This window comes from Mustela nigripes, chromosome 14, assembly GCF_022355385.1.
Source record: "Mustela nigripes isolate SB6536 chromosome 14, MUSNIG.SB6536, whole genome shotgun sequence".
Taxonomy (NCBI): Eukaryota; Metazoa; Chordata; class Mammalia; order Carnivora; family Mustelidae; genus Mustela; species Mustela nigripes.
The window spans coordinates 54,217,916-54,240,070 of record NC_081570.1 but is presented as its reverse complement, the minus strand read 5'-3'; the positions used below and the strand labels follow the sequence as shown (position 1 = coordinate 54,240,070).

General features: G+C 42.7%; 1 protein-coding gene across 6 annotated transcripts in view; it reads right to left on the bottom strand.

The window, feature by feature from the left end:
• Positions 1–22,155, bottom strand: part of PDE4B (phosphodiesterase 4B) — a 551,888-nt gene that overhangs the window by 82,344 nt on the left and 447,389 nt on the right. For all 6 annotated transcript variants that reach the window (XM_059375023.1, XM_059375021.1, XM_059375022.1 and 3 more), the window contains one exon: positions 21,229–21,281. In XM_059375023.1, the coding sequence (XP_059231006.1) occupies positions 21,229–21,281 (53 nt within the window). The remainder of the gene's footprint in view (positions 1–21,228; positions 21,282–22,155) is intronic.

The window sequence follows — 22,155 nt, the reverse complement described above, 5'->3', positions numbered from 1 at the left end:
ATGATAGCTGGGGTGCCTGGCCTGGATAGCTCAGTGGGTTAAAGCCTCTGCCTTTGGCTCAGGTCATGATCCCAGAGTCCTAGGATTGAGCCCGGAATCCAGTTCTTTGCTCAGCAGGGAGCCTGCTTCCTCTTTCTCTCTGCCTGCCTCTCTGCCTACTTGTGATCTTTGTCAAATGAATAAATAAAATCTTAAAAAAAAAAAAAGATACATGATATCTGAAGAGACTTGTCCTCAGGAGTTTATAATACAGCTGATATGTGGACAGTGTGGGATTTAGATTTAAGGGTTAAGAAGGCTTCTTAGAATCCTTAGAACACTTCTAAGAAACCCTTCTCAACCCTTAAAGCCAAGACTTGTGACCTTTCCATGACTCTATCCTTATAGAATTCGGTGAAATTGTTGGGTCTGGGGCACCCGGGTGGCTCAGTGGGTTAAGCCTCTGCCTTCGGCTCAGGTCATGATCTCAGGGTTCTGGGATCAAGCCCCACATCAGACTCTCTGCTCAGCGGGAGCTTGCTTCCCTCTCCCCCCACCGCCTGCCTGCCTGCCTGCCTGCCTCTCTGCCTACTTGTGATCTCTCCCTCTGTCAAATAAATAAATAAAATATTTTTTAAAAAATTGTTGGGTCCGAAGAGGACCCCTCAAAGAACAGGTCGTGGAGCTGGGACAGCTCTGAAAAGCTTCCCTGAGGAGGAGGGCAACGCTCATCACTTAGTGTTATTTAAATGCTTAAATGTTTCATATTTGTCCTCACTGCAGTCGCCTTGAGGACGAGGACTCTAACCTAATATTGCTCCCAGTGTCTGGAACTGTGCTGCACACACACCGTCCAATAAAGGCATCTTGAATGAGTTGTGACTGGCTGAGTCCTTACAACAGGGAACAAAGCTGGCAGTCTTCGGTTTTGCTATGTGTAAGATTTCTTCAAGCTTCTTCAAACTTAGACACTTAATTACTATGGCAGACATACACTAGGTTTTCCTGGCTCTCTGGGGACTGTCACTCGAAGAGTGAATGCAATAAAACCTGGAGGTGTTCTGAATTTTCTCTTCACCACATGGCCTAGGTCCTCTGCACTTCCAGATTCAATACTGTTCTCCCTAAAGAGGGAGGGGAACCTCACAGCCCCCGTCCACTGCCACCAAGGCCTCTGGAACCAGGAGTCCTGCCTCTGTGACCACAAATGCTCTTGTGTTTACGTTGCCAAAATAGGCAAACTGAATTCCCACATTTTTTTCACTAGTGCAATGGGAAGCACCAGGGCCTTGGTCCTAGGAAATGATGAAAACCCCACCCAGATGTATACAGAGCAAACACTGCTGTTTGCCATACTGCCTTGTTTGTTTTGGAGAAAAGTAGATTTATTAATAATAAAGTTTCACCATGGGGCAGGCACTTCTGAGTTACAAAGTATCAGTCATAGAAAGTAACTCCGGAAAAACCCCATTAAGTCACCTAGTCCTGCATGTGCCAAGGCTGTAGGCTATGTTTCTGCCTTATGAGCTTTACTGGCATTTCAGAATAAACGATGAGACGTTAAGAGCGATGGCTCACCTGTGATTCCAAATTACCATTAACGAGAGAACTCACGATGGGCAAACGGAAAAGAAAACACACACACAAAATCTCAACTCCTCAAAGTTTCAATTCATAACCCTGGGTAGGCTGCTGCCCCAAAATGACACAGAGAGAAAACTGAGGAGTAGACGTCAAGTCAGAGAAGCACGTGGCATCTTCTGTGGAGACTCATGGGCAGGGGAGAAAACAAAACAAAACAAAACAAAACAAAAACCCTACATTTATTTATTTAACACTTATTTATTTAACCTCCTGGCTGGGTTGGGTTGTTGGATTTGGTTTTACATCCTGAATTACAAAATTTATCATGGGAACGTGTGTCAGCTCTTCGCTGAGGGAAAGAAAGACTTCTGTTCCTTGTCTTCTCTCATAATAGAGCCAAGGGTCCCACATGGTTGTTTGGAGAAGTTCAAATGTGAAGACTGAGAGCATAACCCTAGCAGGGCTTCCTTCTCTACCTCTTCTGTTCTCTCTTCCTGACAGTGTGCTGCCTGTGCACGATCCTGGTGCCTCCTGCCTGGACTGCTGTTTAGCTTTTACTCTGACTCAAATCATCTGGCCAACAGCTGCCAAAATCAGTATCAGCTAAGATTTACTGAGAGTCAATCACATGTCCACTCTGTGCATACTGTGATCATATATATATCCTTTACTTAATTTATTTGTCACAACCACTTCGTTTTTGTTGTTGTTGTTGTTTGTTTTGACTTTTTTTTTAGATTTTATTTATTTGGCAGAGAGAGAAATCAAGAACAGGAACACAAGCACGGGGAGTGGGAGAGGGAGAAGCAAGCTTTCCACTGAACATGGATCCTGATTCGGGGCTCCGTCCCAGACCGTGAGATCATGACCTAAACTGAAGGCAGATGCTTAATGACTGAGCCACCCAGGCGCCCCTTGTCACAACCACTTTGTAACATAAGGAAGGGGACAGTGTGGACAGTAGCCAAGGCCATGGGCTCAAAATCAGGCAGGAAGAATTTTCAATCCTAGCTCTACTATTACCCCCCCCCCCCCCCCGCACTGAGCTTTACTGAGCTATAATTGACCTATAACCATGTCTAAGTTAAAGGTATACAATGTGATGATTTGATACATGGATATATTGTGAAATGATTACCACAGTAAGCTTAGTTAACATACCCATTGCTCCACTTTTTTTTTTTTTTTTTTTTTGAGAAAGAGAGAAGGGAGGGACAGCATGTGTGGTGGAGAGAGGGGCACAAGGAGAGGGAGAGAGGGAGAATCTGCTCCATGCCTAGCACAGAGCCCGACAGCATCTCACAACCCTGAGATCATGATCTGAGCTGCAATAAGAGTGAGATGCTAAACCAACTGAACCACCCAGGGGCCCCTCCACTACTTTTTAATGGAGGTTTTGGAAAAGTCAGTATCTTCATCTGTAAAGTGTGAATAAGAACAGAACCCATGTCACAGAGTTATTTTTGTCTTAAAAATAACTTTATTGAGGCTTCTTTTACATAAATACACCTTGTTTTCTCAAGTGAAGAATTCAATATTTTTAGTAGATTTACTAAGTCGTGCAACCTTCATCACAAATCAGCTTTAGAACATTTATATCACTCCTCATGCACCTTTATGATCAATCCTGCCTCCTGCTCCTTCCCCACTTTTTGTCTTTATCTCTTTGCTTTTTCTGGATAGTATTTCATGTAAATAAAACACAATTGATGGCATCATAACATATACGGCATCTCATATCTGGCTTCTTTCCCTGAGAAGAATATCAGCCATATCATATATAGCAGGTCTCCTCAGTCTGTTCCTTTTCACTGCTGAATAGTATTTCATTCTCTGAATATAGTTTCTTTTGTCTATCCGTTTACTGGGCAATAGACCTAATCAGGTTGTTTCCACTCCTTGGTTATTATAGATAATGTTGCTAACAAGACTTGCATTTAGGCTGGGGGGAGGGGGTTTGGGAGAAAGGGGTGGGATTATGGACATTGGGGAGGGTATGGGCTTTGGTGAGAGCTGTGAAGTGTGTAAACCTGGTGATTCACAGACCTGTACCCCGGGGGGATAAAAATATATGTTTATAAAAAATAAAAAATTAATTAAAAATTAAAAAAAAAAAAGACTTGCATTTAGGACTTTGTGTTGGATGTATGTCTTTGGTTTTCTTGTGTAGACACCAAGGAGTGGAAGTGGTGGGCCATACAGTACACTTATATTTGACATGTTAACTCACGGAATTGTCCGACGCTTAAACATTACATAGAAATGGCCTCACCCAAAGCCACGGGGAATACTGATCAATGAAAGTTGCTCTTGTGGTTGTTGCTGCTACTTTTTGGAGGGATGTTTCCACTGTGTAGATTAGGAGGTTAAAATAAAGCTCAGAGAGGGTTACCGACTTACTCAAGACCACACAGCTAATCGATGGACAAACTGGAATTCTCTTTCCTGTTTTCTGACTCCAAGCCTGGCATCGTCTCCTGCCATCACAGCCAATACCACACGAAGCATCCTGGGGAACACAGCTCTGCTAATAAAGTTCCCTGCCGAACAAATACCGCGGGCGCCTCACTGCACAAGAAATAAAATCTCGATTCGTGTGCTAGGCATACAAAGCCTCCTCCCATTTTCGCACGGATCTTTCCTGCCTACTCTCCCACTGCACACTCTACCCTATCCTCCTTTCAAGAATCCCCCAGGATGACTTTCATTCCCAAAACTCAGCCAAAACTCTTTGGGCCGCACCACAATATCCTTGTTGGAGCATGATCTGAGCTCTTGAATAAGATTTCTCACTTTTACCTTATGAAGTCTGACCCAACTTTTAAGGCAGAGTTCAAGTCATACCTCCTATACTTTCTTACTTCCTCATCCTGGTGACTCTGATTAAAATTAACTTGTATTTTCCTAATGCGCTTAGTTATATAACAGATACTCATGAACACACTGACTTGAGCTGAAATGACTGGGGGGGGGGGGGGGAGAAAAAATAAATACTCAGCTGTGTAATGAATGACCTAGCTATGAGAAGTAGTAATTTTTAAGAATGCAACAAAAATCATTTGTAAAATTTCCAGGTATAGCAACACAGTGTTACTAGTTACAGAGTACCTAGGGTTGAATCCTGTTCCTCACTACCCATCTTCCTCTGTGTATCTAGAGCACTTTATTTGTGCTTTAGGCAACTTCTTCGCACACTGTATTGTATATCCATTTAAATTTGTCTGTCCCTCAAGACTTTGAGCTCCTCCAGAGAAGAAACTGTGTCTTATTCATTTCTGTGTAACTACTGCCCAGCACAACACCCTGTTCACGTAATAAGTAATGGTGAATACTCACTCAATGCTGAATATATGAACGAGAGAGTTAGTAAATGACAGAAAGAGCTGCTCTCTCTGTCTGACACAGATCACTCACTAAAGTAGGTAGAACTCTCTTGCCTGACATCAGAGTTCTACAAGAGGTTTTTTCCTTTAAAAAAAGATTCTAATCTTCCCATTGGCTTATTGTTAATTCCACTTCCTCTAAATCTGAGTACATCAGTAAGTATATATGTAGAATATTTTCTTCCCAGTTCCTTCCTTTAACTCTTTCTAAACAAGGGCCACAAAAAAAAAAAAAAAAAAAGGAATAATTAAAGAGAACAATTCTGCAAAATTTTGTAAGCTCTAAAACACAGTGACTTTTCCTTTTTCCTAAGTAGGTTGTCAGATTCTAAGAAGGATCCAGCAGAGGCTTTGCACATAGTACTGGCATTGTAAATAGCTGCTAAATAATTGGATCCAATGAACATTTATTAAATGCAATGAACAAGACCCTGTTGCAACATTCTAAGACTCCTAGCACAAGGGAGCGAACCAACATATATAGTTGTAACCGAATCAACAACTATGTATTCATTCAGTCAGTCATTGTTCTACGACTGGCACCATTTCAAGTGTTTTATATGAAATAACTCATTTAATTTCCATAACTCTAAGAGGAAAGTATTAAAGATGAGAAGAGGAGGATGAAGAATCTGAGGTTTACAGAAGTTTTCAGAAGTAATTAGTGTAATAAGCGGTGGAACTGGGACCCAGGCAGTCTGGCTCCAGAAACTCCCCATGAGAATGCTTCTAAGCTTAGGTGAGAGGCCATGTTCTCTCCATTTCTGTTTCCCCAGCACTTATAACCACTCAATGACCATTTGCTATTAAACTGTGCCAACCACAAGGCTGACAGGGATTAGGAAAAGAATACAGATACACTGTGTTACGCAACAATAATATGGTCTAATGTCAGGGTTGCAAGGAGTGGAAGAAGCCCAGGTTTGGGAGCCAGACCAGAGACCTGGGCTTGAACTCCAGATTCACCAGTAACTAGCTTCAGGGCTATTTATTCTCTGGAAAAAAATAAAATAAAATAAAATAAAAAATTATCCACCTCAACACCCACACACTACCATTTCTGGTCCAAAAGCCATTTTGGAAATTTGAAGGCTCTGTAAGATTGGACTCTACCCTCAAAGACTCAAAACTAATTGAAAATAAAGATGACTAAGTCTGAGGTTAAAAGATTTACCTCAGGTCACACACCTGGTTGGTACTGGTACTAAAATTTAGTTTCCTGAGTTCCAGCTCAGTGCTCTTTCATTTAAGTCACAGAGTTTCACTTGAGGTAAAGAAGTTGAACAAAACACCACCAGAAGCAAATTATTCAAAATGGGACTTTCCAGAGCCAGTCTGGAATTGGGCAGCTGCCTCCTTGTGTTCAAGAGAGGCACACCCCAGTTTCACTACAGATCTGAAATCTCTCTTTCCTTGTGATGTCAGAGGCTGGGGACATCTTCTAAGTAGTGAGTAATGCTCTGGAGTTAAGTCTCCCCCTGCTCTGCTATATCCTAAAAAGACTCCCTTGCCTTCTTCCCCTGTTGGGATGTCCTACTCAATACCAAAAATACCTTTCAGTGAAGGGGACTTACTCCTGGAAGAGAGAAAGACACTATCACCTCCCTTCCAGCTCAGTTCTTTCCTTGAAGGGCATGAAGTACATTTTCTTTTTAAATTCTATCTGGAGAAAAGAGCAGGTTAAATGTAGCACAGGAAAAGGAGGGTACTGTCCAGAGAACACTGAGTATGAGTGGAGCAACAGGAGTAAACATCCCCTCAAGGGTGGATATACCTTGAAGAGAGATACCTGTGTGGGCATCGCCCACAGCACTTTACATACCTAACAACACAGAGGACTAGTGCCAAGTACCTTTGGAGCCAAAGAGCCAGGGCTCAAGTCTTAGCTCTTTCACTTACTAGCTGAGTGTCTTCATATTAGAAGCTGCCCTCACAGGGGTACAGTTTCAATGGCTAAAGAAAGTGAGATAATAATGACTTCATAAAGGGTGGATGATGAGGAAAAGATCTCATTGTAGTTCCTAATAGCAAATCTTACACTTAGCAGGGGTTTAATACTATGGTAACACTTCTCACCGTGTTTTGTAGCTGAACCAAATGTTTTAGAGTGGATTCTTTGGAAGGCAGCTATGCTCACCACTATACCACCAATGCCCGCTAGAGTGGATTCTTTGGAAACAAAGAAAACACTCTGTGGCTAGTATAGCACTGAAAAATTTTGTCTAACTGCTGTTCCATCACATCAGCTCATAATGCAGGGAAAATCTTGGAATTGGCTGAGTCTGCCCTTCTTCTGAATAAGAGAATCTCATGTTAAACTTTCTGCATCTATCTAGATGTGCTCTTCCAGCGGGGCACACAAAATGAACCACCTCCCAGGGAAACACATTCTGTTTTCTGCCAAATCTCTAGTGGGCTAAAGGGTTCACTGAGCCAAAAATTGTCTCTGCTACAAATTCTACCCAGCATAACCTGCCTTTGTGCTTCACCCTGGTGACACAAATGGTGAAAATGGAATGTTTCCCCAACACTGTCCCCTGCTAAAAATCAGAGTGATTCTCCTGCACAGAAACCAGAGGAGTAGGAGGTAGTAAGTAATGCCACCAAGAAAATCAGAAAATGAAGTAGAAGGAGCACATTCCATTGATGCAGAAAAAGAGGAGGTAAAGATAAGTGTTTCTACAACTTGAGTAAAACCACTGACTCAAGACCAGGAGAAAAGTCAGGACTTGGGGAAAAGGAACCAGCAGAGATATCAATTGCTTGAACACCAGAAAGAAGCCATAGTAGGTTCAGTTTAGTAATTTGTCAAGAGCTGCTCTTTTTTCAAAATGTAAATGAGGTGAGGAGGAAACTGCACCCTGAAGGCAGGATCCTAGGTCTGAGGTGTTCCAGATAGAGGTGGTTATGGGAGCCACCTGGCTCACGGTTAAAGTACTCAGAGAGCCCCCCCCCCCCCCGCCCGAGATGCAGACAGCTGAGGTGAGGGCAGAAGCTGGGCGCTGTGGTGAACATGAGGCTATGTGCTCTGGAAAGGGGCTAGAGGCGTCACCTAGGATGTGTGCATTCTTAGTGGCAGCAACACAAGATGCAGAGGGAGCAATGTTGTGAGGAGGTTTTGGAGTCCATGCTTGAGAAAGAAAGGGTCTCATGGATGACCTAGAGAATGGGGCTGACATCAAATTTTCTCAAGAGGATATGAATGTTCCAGACCCCCTTCTGGGTAAACAAGTACTGTATGTAAAGAGGATGCTTGCCACACTCCAAGATATTTCTGGCCAAATTAACCTCTTTTTGAGGTATTTTCCCCCACTGAGTTTGCAGTGATAAGTTGTGGTCTTCAGACAAAGGGCCCAGAATGACTGGCATTCTTGTAGAGCTGAAGTCCAAGATTCTCTTTTCTCTCACAGCTGCTCAGTAGAGAGAATGGTGAGAATTTGGGGCCTCTGTGGTGTCGCCAACATTTAGTAGGTGTGTCGCCACTGCTAGGGACGGTTGGGGTGTTCAAAATACAAACACGTTTCCCTTGTGGTCTTTCAAACCATCACATGCTTTTCAAAACAATTCTGTGAGCTGGGGAGAATGGCTATTTGACCATGTTTTGGAGTAAAGTTTCCATTAGTCAGAAGGCATATAAAGATTTTTATTCTCCTGGGTCTTATATATGTGTTTTTTTATTTGTGTAGAGCTGTGTATAATTCTTGTCTGATACCCAGGACAGGCTTATTTATTTGTTGGCTCGTCCTTTCGAAGATATATGTGTCAACTTGGCTAGGTAATAGTACCTGGCTATTTAATCACTATCGATCTAGGTGTTGTGACGATATTTTGTAGATAATCAATGGATCTTAAGTAAAAGAGATTACTTTAGATATTATTGGTGGGCCTCACCCATCAGTTGAAGGTCTAGGAGCAAAAATAAGTTTCTTGGAAGGGAACAGATTCTGCCTCAACGCTGCAGCATTAACTCCTGCCTGAGTTTCCAGAAATTCAAACTTGCCAGTCCCCACAATCCCATGAGCCAAATCCTTAAAGTAAATCATAAATATATGTATATATGTATTCTCACACTGGTTGTTTCTTTGGAGAATCCTGACTGATACGGTCTACATCTTCAGGAAGCTTTTACTCTACACTTTTATTTCAGATGATGCAAACTCAAGATCAGTTTCTGAGTCTTATTCAAGTTAGCACTTCCCTTCCCCCCTCCATGGTAGCAGGCCATCATAAACATCTCTTGTTTACGGAACACACAAAAACCAAAATGGATGAACAATGCCAATGGCATAAAGAACAATTATGTTTAAAAAAAAAAAAAATCAAGGGAGGACATGTATACTCTAAGACCATATATAAAGAGTGGGCCATAAGCAAGACTAATCGTAGGAGGCTTTCCATAGGTAAGTCTTTGAGTCAGATTAAGAGGCCTGGAGGAAAGGTGGTTTGGCAGTGTGCAAGGCATGGAGAAAACAGCAAATCAGAGGGCAGCCTAGAAATGATCTGCAGGTAAAGAGAGACAGACTGGTTAAATGTGCAATGAGAGGGGAAGAAATAATAGGAAAACAGGTCAGTGAGGACAGAGGTCTATTGTGTTGACTAAAAAAACTTTTTGAAGAGCCCTTATTTTCCCCTGGGATTCAAAAAAAAAAAAAAGGAAAAAGGTAACCAGCCAGCATGCATGCCTAACATGGCACAGAGCTGGCACAGGCAAGAGCTGAGGGACTCATTGTCAGGGCAGGTCCTCTGCAAGGAGAGGAAGAACAGTTAGTCGCCACTGACCGCCCAAGACTCCTACTACACAAAGCCAGGCTTACGCATCACACTGAAGGAGTGGGTTTACTTCACAGAACTGAGCCTCTGCGGGCAATGTGGGGTTGAACAGGAAGTCACAGGGCTCTGCTCTTCGGAGGTAGGACTGTCCTACAAACTCAGAGAATGGAGAGCTCTGGAGGTTTCACCTTCGCCTTCCAGACAGTCAGGTAGCCCCAGGGCATGCAGCAATTCTTGAAGGAGCCCAATTTTCTTTTTGTGCAGATGGCAATCCAGATTGGCGACATAGATCTTGAGACATATTTTTGTCTCATGGACATTGTTTCAAGTTCCCCAAAGCTGGAGCAACCAGGCAGCTGCAAAGTCATTCAGTTTCTCTGTCCCCCAAAACCAATTTCCCCTCATCAGAATCTACCCCTGACTTAAGGATGTCCATTTTTCCATGAGTAGGTCAGCAATCTTTTTCTCCTTTTATTTACAATCCATTTCACTACTTGTCTTTCACTGTTCGTTCTTTTAGATGATTTTTTTTTTTAAGATTTTATTTATTTGAGATAGAGAGACAGAATACAAGTGGGAAAGGGACAGAGGGAAAGAGATAAGCAGATTCCCCACTGACCAGGGAGCCCAACGATGACGTGGGGCTCTATCTGGGGACCCTGGGATGATGACCTGAACCCAAGGCAGACGCTTAACTGACTGAGGCACCCAGGCACCCCTCAGTGAGGTTTTTCAATAAATATTTTTTGAGCATCTGCCCTGTGCTAGGCACACAGTCTAGAGGTATAAGGAATTGAGAAAACAGGCAGTTATAATACATTAAAATTATTAACATTGATTTAGCGCTTTCTTTGTGTGTCATGGTGCTAAACCCTTTGCACACATTAAGCTAGTTCTCACAAGGATTCTCTGCGGAAGGTCCTACTGTTATCCTCGTTCTACAAAGGAGGAAATGAAAGTCCAGAGGCATGGAATTACTTGCCTTTAGTCCTACAGAAAGATACAACCAGGACTAAACTCAGCCAGTGTGGATCCAGAGCTTGTCTGCTTAGCCACAAAGGTGGATGGAAAGGCAGGCGCTGAGGTTGCATGAGAGAAAGCACAAGTCCCTGTCCCTGACCCCAGGAGCCCAAAGGCGGGTCCAGCAGCTCAACTGAAGGCTCAGGGAGAAGTAGAAATTCAAATCAGATCACGTCAATCTTCTCAAAATACCTCAGTGGCTTCCCATGTTCTTTAACCCCCAAAGACTAAAATTTGCACATTTCACCCATGGCCTACAAATGCCCTGGCTTTTCTCAGCCTCCTTGGCCTTGTGCTTCACTGCCACCCTATTGATCCTGATCTCAGGCTGGAGCACCTGGAAGGTGTTACTTAACATCTCTACCCACCCAGCTCCTACTCAGTGTTTAGGTCGCAAACTCAAGGTCATTTACAAAGGCCTTTCCTGTCCCCTAATCTACATTAATCTCAATAATAACTAAAGATAATAATAATTAGAGCAAATGCTAAATAATACTGGATGGCAGGCACTATCCTAAATGCTTTATGTCTAACAGCTTACTTAAATATTACAACAATCCTAAGAGTAAGTACTAGCATTATTCTCATTTTTACAGGTGAGTCAATGTTATAGTATTCTGTACTTTTCTTCATTATAATGATCAAATGTGTAATCATGTATTTATTTTCTTAATATTTCCTGAGCTATAAGGTCCACGAGGTCAGGCTCTAAATTCTTTCTCTTCACTAGTATACCTCCACCTCCACTGTCTAACAGTGTCTCATATACAGTAAGCATCTAATAAACATTGATGGACATGGACGTGTAATAGCCATTTCTTTTAAGATTTACACATTTTTATCACTCGCAATAAAATGGCTAGATAACAAAGGAATTAACCGGAAATTATACAGTAATTACTAAGGCTGTAGGTAATTCAGTATGTTTGTTTGTTCTCCTGTTGTGAAATGTTCACCATCCCCCTTTCTGTCAGTTAAAACTTCCGAGGTTTACGATGGGGGTGGGGCAGGGACAGTGTGGTCTAGACTAGAGGAAAGAGCATGTGTTTTCAAGAAATGCAGACCTAGGTTTCAGTTCTGACTTTGTCACTGACTATGTGGTCTTGAGTAGACCCCATGTGTTCCCTGAGCCTCTTTTTCAAAATCTGTGAAATCAGGACAACAACCTGCGGGACAGATCAGCGTTGAGAACTATGTGAGATAACGCACGCAGAGGGCCTAGCCCAGTGCCTGGCATATATCAGGAGTTGAGTAACTGCTAGGTCCTCTCCTCACCTGCACCCAGAGGCAGGCAGGTGGACTTTCAAAATCCTATGCTTTGCTAGGCAAGCAGCACTAGCCAGACTATATCCCCAAAATGTGAAGTCAAAGTACAAGTGAGGGGCAGGGGGCACAGACTGCGTTACTGCCTCCACGGATCAAACCGGCTGGATCATTGCCGTGGCCCCACCTCACACCATGGACACAGCCACAGAGCGGGTAGGAAAGCATACAAAACTCTGAGGCGTGACGTTGGGTACTTGTCAACAGCTCTGGCTGGGAGTAAGTCAAGACAATAAATGAAGAAAAAGATCCAGTGAGTCCTGTTGCCTGTTCTCTATTTCAAGGGGACAGTCCCTGCTTTGTTTCTCTTCTCTCGGGTGAAAAACTGTTCCCTGAAATGCTCCTGGCTTCTGAGAACAGCTCGAAAGGCAACTCCAGGGAGTGCTGGCCAGGAGCTGATCAGAAGCAAGCAAGCAGAATTCACCCTGCCCCCCAGGATCATGTGGTTTTGGGGATGCAGGCAGGAGAAAACAGGGAACTTCGAAGGTTCTCTTCCTTCCTCCTCCATTTCCCAACATCCATGTTCGTTCTTCTCTAGGCCGACCCTGACCTTCTTTTCTCCCTCCCTCTCAGCGAGTAAAGGGAAGAGAAAGAGGCAGATGGGTTAAAGGGGGCCTCTTCCCATTCTCAGAAGTAATGGAGAGACAGCAAAAGACGTCAAAGCCCTCCCCTAAGCTGGACTCTGCTGGTGGGCTTTGTTTTCTCTCCAAAGGGAAGCTCTGTATCAGCTCCCACTGTTCATCTCTGCTGAGCTCCCCGAGTTGAAAAGCCCATGTCTGTGCAGGTATGTACCAAGCCCCGAACACTGTATTTAATCACAACTGTATTGAGTGGCAGAGCTGCAATTACTCTATCCTATTAAGTGAAGTCCTCTCACGCTTAGGCAAGAGAAAGCTCTCAGTTAACTACGATCCAGTTTATCAGAGTCTACCCTGAGCATTTTCTGCAATCTGTCTTTAAGAGAAAGAGCCACGCTTGTATGGTGTCGTACCTTCCCCTCCACATAATCAGATTTGTACGGTTTCAGGGGAAACAAATCTTAAACTTCAAAGACACCTTGTCTTCTAGATTGTATTCTTACAGAAGGGAAGTAGATCAGAACATTGTAGACAGATCCGAACAGGACTTTCTGTTTTGATTCCCAACTTCTGCCAGCAGGCCTGGGCTCTTAGCTTTCACACACTGACCACCTGCTATGTGCTGGGAGCTATGGGAAACATTTTGCATAGGATGATTAATAACATGATACTAATACTGACACTTTTCTAAGTGTCAGGAACTATTCTAAGTGCTTTTTGTATGTTTACACAGTTAATCCTTACAACCAATATATGAGGTATGTAAAATGTCCACCCCAATTTTGGAGATGAGGAGATTGGGACATGAGAGGTTAAGCAATTTGTCCCAAGGTCACATACTAATGGAGCTGGGATTTGAAACGGGCAGTCTGGCTCCAGAGTCTTTACTTTTAACAACTATATGCATAGATAGCTTTTCTTATTCAACCCTCCCAGCAATCTTACACGATAGAATATCAAAACACCTACTTTCTAGACAAAACAAAGCTGAGTTTCTGAGAAGTAACTTGTCTAAGGTATTGGCCCAGGGATTCCCAGCCCAATTTAATTCAATATACTACTTTGTTCAGGCACTGTACTAGGCACTTAGCGATAATACAGAGTAATAAGTTAGTCACATTTAGTAATTTTTTTTACTGTATTTATTTTAACACTGTCACTTTTATGGTATTTATTTTAATACCACCTGAAGTAATCGATGATAAAGAGCTTACTTCAAGTGAAAAAAAGTTACGTGTAGTCAAGATCAGCCAGGTATGTCAGCACTGTATACACGACTGAGAGCTAGATATTTAGACCAGCCAACTATAAACTCTCTAACCTTTTCTGATTCAGGCATGGGTATACACTCATTTGTATTTGTTCAGTCCATAAACATTTATTGAGCATCTACTATATTCCAGGTCATGATTTATAAATTGGGGATGTTAAAAAAAAATTAGTATTTGAATTTGAGGCAGTCTTAGTTTAAAAGGGAATAGAATTAAATAAATAAGTACAGCATAATATGGCAAGTGCAATAATTGAGATTTGGAGATAATTAACAATTGAGAGTAATTTTGGATGAGTTGCAAGGAGCACATACAGAAGATGGCACATATGCTTAGTCTTAAAGGATAAGAAATGTACTTTTAAAATGAGGATGAGTAAAGGAATTAGCATTTACGAAGCAGGTGCTGTGTATCAGGCTCTGGACTGAGGCTGTGTATTTAGCTGAATCCTGACTCAGAATCTAAGAATCAGTGAGTGGAAAGAGCTGGTTCACTTGACAACGTAAGAACATCCCTGAGCTGAATATGGGAGTGATATTCATGAGAAAAGGCAGCCCAGACAGAGGGAACCTCATATACAAAGGCAGAAAAGCAAGAAGAGCCTGGCATATTGAAGGGACAGTATGTTCAGGGCATCTCGGCCATCAGCTGTGCATGGGGCTTAGAGTGAAAGATGAGAACAAAGAAGGAATTAGAAGCAGAATTCTGAAGGGATTTGTAAAAAGTGTTGGAGGTAGATGATAGCCAACTAAGGAAATAACTACAACTGGGTTTTAGAAGAATAATTCTAGTACCACAATGGAGGTGGGGGGGCGGTTCCAATGGGGAAGGATTGAGGACAACACACCCAGTGGGAGGACCAACATAATGGTTTGGGCATGGGAGGATGAATCACTGAACTAAGAAAGAAGGGGTGATTAGAGAAAAGGAAAGGGGTTGATTAGAGAAAAGGCTACAAGGATTGGCTGTTGGAGGTGAAGAGAAAGATAAAGGACCGACTCTGAAGCCACTACTCAAAGCCAGGAATATAGGGGAAGGAGCAATGGTGGATGAACCCAAAGGGGTTAGCAACAGTGGTCAGATGTCTGGTATTTAAGTGCATACTAACTAAAAAAAGAAAAACAAACATATACATAAAATGTGTACACACACACACACACACACACACTAACTAATAAGCAAATGGGGCAGTGCGGGAGTAGGGCAGCGCAGTTTAGAAAGGGAGCTGAGAGCAGAAACCAACATGGCGGGTTCAGATGACCAGATCTGAAGAAAGCTGTCTGCTCAAGATGGCTCTCTACCTCTGAGCCTGGAAGGGGGGTGGGGGAGAGGAGTCCAGGTGTGAGATGAATCTTTGGCTCTGACTCCTGGGGCTGCCCAGGTAAATAGAGCTTCAGAAATACCCAGAAGGAGCCAGCTGTTTCCTGCAGGGCTCTCTCCCACATGCCTGGGAGCTGCATGACCAGGCTTGAGGTAGGCAGCAGCTGGGCTTTGGGAGGACACAGGCACGTGGGCAGCCTCCTGCCTCCTGCGGCAGTGCCGCAGATGAGGCGGCTGAGAGAAGTGCATCTTTCTTTCTAGCCTCCTCCTCCATCTTTTGCCTCAGAGCTCCGGTGCCGCAGCACCCTGCAAGCCTCTTTCACAGATGAAGGGCTGCGGCCACGAGCGGACAGAAATGGCAGAAAGGACAGAGCTGTGCGTGTTTGTTCAGAAGAAACTGTTTATCTGGGGAACTATATGTCAAACACAGCCTTACTGGCCGACCATAGTGGTTTGCCCAGATAATTTATGCCACCAAATAAACATCAAGCTGGGCTGTGTAGAGCTAGAGGTGAGACGTGTTTTCAGAAGTGGGGAGCCACCCCTCACGGTCTCAATGACAGGAGATGCTTTCGCACACAAAACACTCAGGCAACAATATCTGGGCATCGCCTGAGCCTACTGTAACCAAAGAGAAAGAAAGGCCGGAACTAGAATGCAAAAGAAAAAAATAAACTGTGTTTGGAGATAGGTCTGCTACAATATAAACTTTTCCCTTTCTCTGGCTTACTGCTATAGCAAAACCTGATGGTTGTCTTTGTAAAAAACGTGTCTGTATCTAGGTCCCTGGCAGTGATTTGCCTCTGGGAGGGCCAGCAATCTATTTAATGACTCCATTGACGTCAATAGCATAACTGAAATACTTACTAACATGCATGATTCCAACTTTGGGGTGGGGGGTGGGTGGATGGTGTTTCTCAGCAGCGCAAAAACGTGGAGTGGAGCCAACCCGGAACGGACTCAAGTCTTTCGGCAGCAAGTGAGAAATTAGATGCTGCAGGTTTCACTGGGGTCCACTGAACAGGAAGCAGCATTCACACTAAATTTAGAAATTAATTTTGAACTGGTGGAATAGCCATTAATGAGCAGGGCTTTATTTCTGGCAGTGTTTGCTCCAGGGTAACGTTTTAACTGTTCACACTTTAGTTGACTTGTCAATGTTTTTGCAACTATCCACACTTAATTTTAGACATATATGAAATAATTGCAGATCAGTATAAATAGCTTGATGTTGATGCTCTGGGGTAAACTTTCAGAAGAAGGCTATTTTAGACAAAAGCAGTTCTTATAAAACAACCATTTGGGGACTTATTCCCAGAATTACTGGGACTTTCCTCGTGCATTTGCCCTATCATTTTGTATGCAGCCTGCTGAAACACTTGAGGAGAATCATTAGGACAATTAGCCCAATAATTCAGGCCACAGAACTATCACAACACTAATGAAAAACTTCTCGGAGATTTCTAGTGTTTTCTCTTGTTCCTTTCCGTTCTTTCTTCTTCTCCTGCCACCACCCCACCCTTCTTTTTTTGGTTATCCCTCCCTCCCCCAGTCTCTCCTTTGCTGTGCATGGCCATGGCCTTTGGCAACAGGATTGATTTTATTCGTATTTGTCCATAAGTGTTGTAATCCCACCTCAGAGCTCTTGCTTAATGTAGAAACCAAGTAAACGTCGTGCTTATGCCAGGCTTCGTTTCCAGTCATCTGACACAGGCCACTGATGTGGTTCTCAGAGAGCCCTTTACTAGTGAACACATACAGTCCATCTCTCATCCCAGGCCCTGGCAGCTCTGGCAAGGAATGAGAACTCGGTCAGTGTCATGACTTCCTGAAATTCTTAGAATCCAAGACAACTCTCTGAGACCCTTGTCGGCTCCTCGAACAGTCCTTGTATCTGGCACACCCCCATGAGCTTTCAAGGGGATATTCATAATCAAGTAAAGATATGGGAGGAACTCATACTGAGAAATAGGCTTCTTAGCAGAAAGCCCCTTCTTCTGTTTTATCAACTAGTAAAAGCATCATTTCCTCCCCACAGAATGGTCTGGACACATAATAGAAGGGATTCCCATGAGCACTGATTATTTGAGTCTGCTTCTCACTTAGGCCAGTGTATTTCAGACACACTGGAAAGTCCTCTGTTATCACATTTTATTTCTCCATATACAGGATTTTCTTGAAAAACGTCGAATGGACTGGTGTTGAAAACCACCAAGGCTTTGGAGACCCAGGCTGGGAGAGACTCTGGGTCTGCGGCAGTCCAGCCCGAAGTCCTCAGGCAATTCTCCAATCATCTTCGTGGCATGGTTTTGCTGTCATTTCCAGTGACCCATAGACTTGGGAGTTGTTCTTTATGTCATCTGACATGTTATATTGGTGATGTTCTTGCTCAATATGTTTATTGTTAAATTTTAGAATGGGAAGATTAATATAGACTCTCCCAGCTTAGACAACAATTCGACTGCCGAAACACTGTATATACAATATATATTATCAATCAAGTCATATTTATGGGAATCAGAGGTGTTGGCCATTAAAAGGAATACTTCTCTCACCCTTTTGTAAAGCAAAGAGTCATTTTATAAAGGCTGTGAACCCTTGATGATTTATCTTTTTAGGAAATTCTTGCTTCCCATGACATATCTGTACTCTCTATTGAAATGCATACAAAGGCAAGGGATAGAATGGGTGGGAAAGCGAGGCAATTACCCTACACACACGTATATACACACACAGTCACCCACCCACTTGTGTGTACACACACACACATTGATTTTCCTCAATAGTCTGTTTTCTTTTTTTTTCTGTTGAAAATAGTTTGAGGCCTGAAATCCTAAAAATGACTTTTAGTTTCCATGTTGAATGTGTACAGATGATAGAAGCCTGCCTTGTTTTTGGAGTGTTCTTTCTTCTATTTTGTTCGCTTTTTGACACAGCATGTAGAAAAGGCCTGGAATTCCTGCTTGTGAAAAGGCAAAATGTGATAAAAATCGAGATGTTCCCCACACTCCACAGCATTAGCATTTCAATACTCTCAGGAGGATTTAGTGTATCTTTCTCCTTAAAGCAGGAACATATCATTTCCATGCTGTTATACTTTCTGCATTTTAAATACTCAATTACTTTACTCTGGCTTTGCTATTCAAAGTGCAAAAATGCCAACTTTTTGCATTTAACTCTTTTTGTCCAAAACCCACAGGACCGCACAATTATATATCTATATATGCTGTTAACAGAGTGTGTTTCAAACCTCTTTTCATTTCAATGCAGTAAATTATTTTTTTTCATAGCAAAAAAGCCACAGTTGAATTTTTTTCATACCTACAGAGATAAAAATATTGACTCATTATTAAAATTTAATTTATGAACATTTTTTTTCAGATAAACTCTGCAAACATTATGCAGTTCTGGTCAAATCAAGATTTACTGTCTTCCTACTCCATGAAAATAGCTCTGCCAATGAATTTTGAATGATAAAGAGATGAATAAGGTACAGCTCCTGTTGTCAAGGTGCTGCAAAGCAGGAGACACATTAGCCATGAATTACAATATAACCTAGAATGGGATTGTTGCCATAGCACACAAAAAGGAGCAATTACAGTGATTCAAAAAAAAAAAAAATATATTGGGATTCTTTGCAGAGGAGGGAAACTCGTGCTGTACTTCCAGAGCTGAAAAGAGCAGTAACCTTGGTTAAAACGGTGAGAATAAAGGTACTGAAGACTAAGCAATTTGCTTTTATTTCCCCCATGAATTACTTCAGTTAGTGATCCACTTGTAGGAGCAAATGTACCAATTTAACCAGGGGTTCTGACAAGTAGCTCTTAAAATGAATTGCCTTCTCTTTATTTAGATGAATGGGGAAAAAAGCATTTAAAAAATATTTGGCTTTTCCCTTTCTCTCTCTGTCTCTCTTATACTTGCTTTTTATCCAAGAAGAGTTACAGCCGAAGTCAGTCAGGCTTTCCTACCAAACTGGATTGTTGCTAAATGTGTTTAAATGATCATGAAATTCTTGTATCTTCTATCTTGGATTTCAACTGAAATGCATGGGTTCAACTTAGTGATAATAGATGAAAAACTGATCTTATTATCATGAAAAATCATCTTTTAAAAGCAGCACTCCAGCATTCAATTCTGTTTGCTCTGAGCTACTTTTCATTCCCTTTTAAAGTTTCTATTTAAACACACCTCTTTGTCACATGCTGATAAATATTAAAATACCAGGAAAAATCTGCCTGACTTATTTAAGCTGATAATAAGAACAAAACACAGGATGTGTGTGTCCTCCTTCCTTTTCTGGCTGTGGTTAAGCGTTAAGGAGATTTTGAAACCTATAATTACGTAATAATTGGTATCGCTACATTCTCTTCCCGATGAAAAGCCAGAAATTTTGTAGTTTGCCACAAAGACAGACGAAAACAAATTGCCTAAGTGGTATTGTCATTTCTTTGCTCCATTGTTTTAAAAGAATTTAGCAAAAGAATCCCTAGTTGCCAAGCGGTAGTTACTGTGCCAATAATCACAAAATGATCTTTCCAACAACATCTCCGGCTAATGAGCTAATTTATAGAGCCGTAAATATCACATATTCTCCCAATGTTTGTCAGTATTTATTAGAAGAAAAAGAAAACAGTTTAAATATTCAAATTGATGTCAAAATCTTCTTAGCACATTTGCCTAACAGAAATGTGAGCGATGATGTCTCACTGGTGAGCTAAGATGATGAAATGATAGGAGTTTCAAAACCAACTCCTTTGATCTTCAACTATGTAACACCAGTTATATGTTCAAACAGTCTATTTTGTTTCCTTTTATCAAACTTCTAAAGGAAATAGGACATCAGCACACCAGGTTTTTGAAGCCTGGGGACGGAGTACTATTTTCTTCTCTCTGTTTCATATCATTGGGCTCTAGAGGCAAACTTACCTTTACTTAGTATCTTCCTTTCACCTTGAGTCTCGTTCTCAATCTTTTTTCTAACAAAAATATTTTTAAAAGTGTGTACCATAAATACTTCTGAAGCCAATGAGCCAATGGAACCTAAGTTTTTGTTCCTTTGTTTTTAGGAGTTGGGCTTTTATATTATTTCCGTTATCCTCATGGCTGTGATGCCAGGGGGAGAACACAACTTGCAAGAAAGGAAGATCGTTAAGGATAAAGCAAGGGGAAATAGCATAGCCGGAAAGAGAGAAGTGTTCGAGGCAGTGCTATTTGGTGTTAGGCCATCTCAACAGAGCTCATCTGACTTGTTTCTCCTGTGGTTTTACTCAGGCCCACCATCACACTACTGGGGACAGAGTCAAGGTGGGAAATGCCATTTTGGACTTGTAACTGGTTGCATCTTATGTCACGTAGAATTGCTGTCTACGAGGGGTTCCTTCTGCATAGCCCAACTCTCCACTCTGCATGGAAAGCATATGCACAGCACTGAAAGATGAGACGTTGGGTTTCTTAAAACATACACACACACACACACACACACACACTTGAGGAACAAAGTTGGATGACCTCCAAGGGAAATGATCTGTGACCTGGAAGAGACTTTGGTTTCACACCTGGAAAGGATGTGGATTCAAGTGGGACCTAGAGCTGACGCTTGGAGGAAAACCACTAGCACACCCTGTGGGATGCTCAGGCCAACCTGGGGGCCCCTCAGGGCCTTTGAAGTCAGCTGTTTTGGAGTTTATGGGGGCCCAGCAAGCTGAGGTGAAGTTGCACTATCAGTACATCTCCACCTCCTGCCTCCCTTCTGGGAAGCCCCATTACCACACATCCATCACAGCCTGAAAGCCCAGGTGCACGTATGACCGGAAAACTATTCAATACTGTTTTTCATTGGGTTTTATGTGGAATGAAGGAAAGCTCCACTATGCCTTTGAGAATAGTCACCAAGAGATTTTAGAGGGCCATGATATGCAAACAAGTGCAATGATCCTTAAAAAGTTTCCACACAAATGACACATGGATTATTTTGACACACAGTGTGATGCGGCTTACCTTGCGGGTTGACTCTGGAGACAGGTGGCTGACTAGCAGCAGCTGGGGACCTCCTGTGGAGATCGAGAGGAAAGAAGGCCTGAGTCTTTGTGTGAATATCACCTTCACGTCTCCCTACCTCGTCCCCCACCCCGAGATCACTGAAGAGTTTTCCAGGTCATAATGAGTTATCAGATGACATAATGCTATCTCCGGAAGGCCGTCTCCCATAACACTGGTAGATGACTGCAATCCCCTCACAGCCAGATGGCCTGGAATTTCCCTAGGCTCCAACTCTTCAGGAAGGAAGTCATTTACTCCAGGTCCCTAACCAGCCCCTCTGTTTCAGGTTTCACTGTTCCAAGGGGGCCCTCAGACAATACGCTTGCTCAGGAATAACACCGAATGTCAGAGTGGATCCCGATTCCTTTGGCAGCGCTGCAGAAAGTCATGCCAGAGGAGTCCTAAGAGACCAATCAGTCTGGGCCTCCCTTTTGCACCTCAGGAAACTGAGACCCAGAGAGATGAAGTCAGCTGCCAAAAGTCACACAGGAACAGGAATCTGGCTTCCTTAACCTCTGGAGTGGTCTCTTCGCAGAGGAACTGGGCATTATTCTACATTGCAATGAGCCTGCTGATGTCAAAAGACCAATGAAGCAAGCAAACAAACGCAAGCTCCACAAATACTGGGCTCCACCTTTTGGTTTCTGTTTTTCTTTTTTTTCTTCATTTCCCAATCCCGCCCCTCTCACCCCCACCCCCTCCCCTTTTGCTGCTCTCACCAACCTTTTCATGCTTTGTAGAACTTCTGCCCAGTGCATTACAGGGGAGCCTCCCCGAAATAGTCTAGAGCAGTGGCCTCAAACTCTGGGATCATCAGAATCACCTAGAAGGCTTTGCTAACACCCACTGCTAGACACAGTTCCCAGGGCTTTTGACAGAACAGGC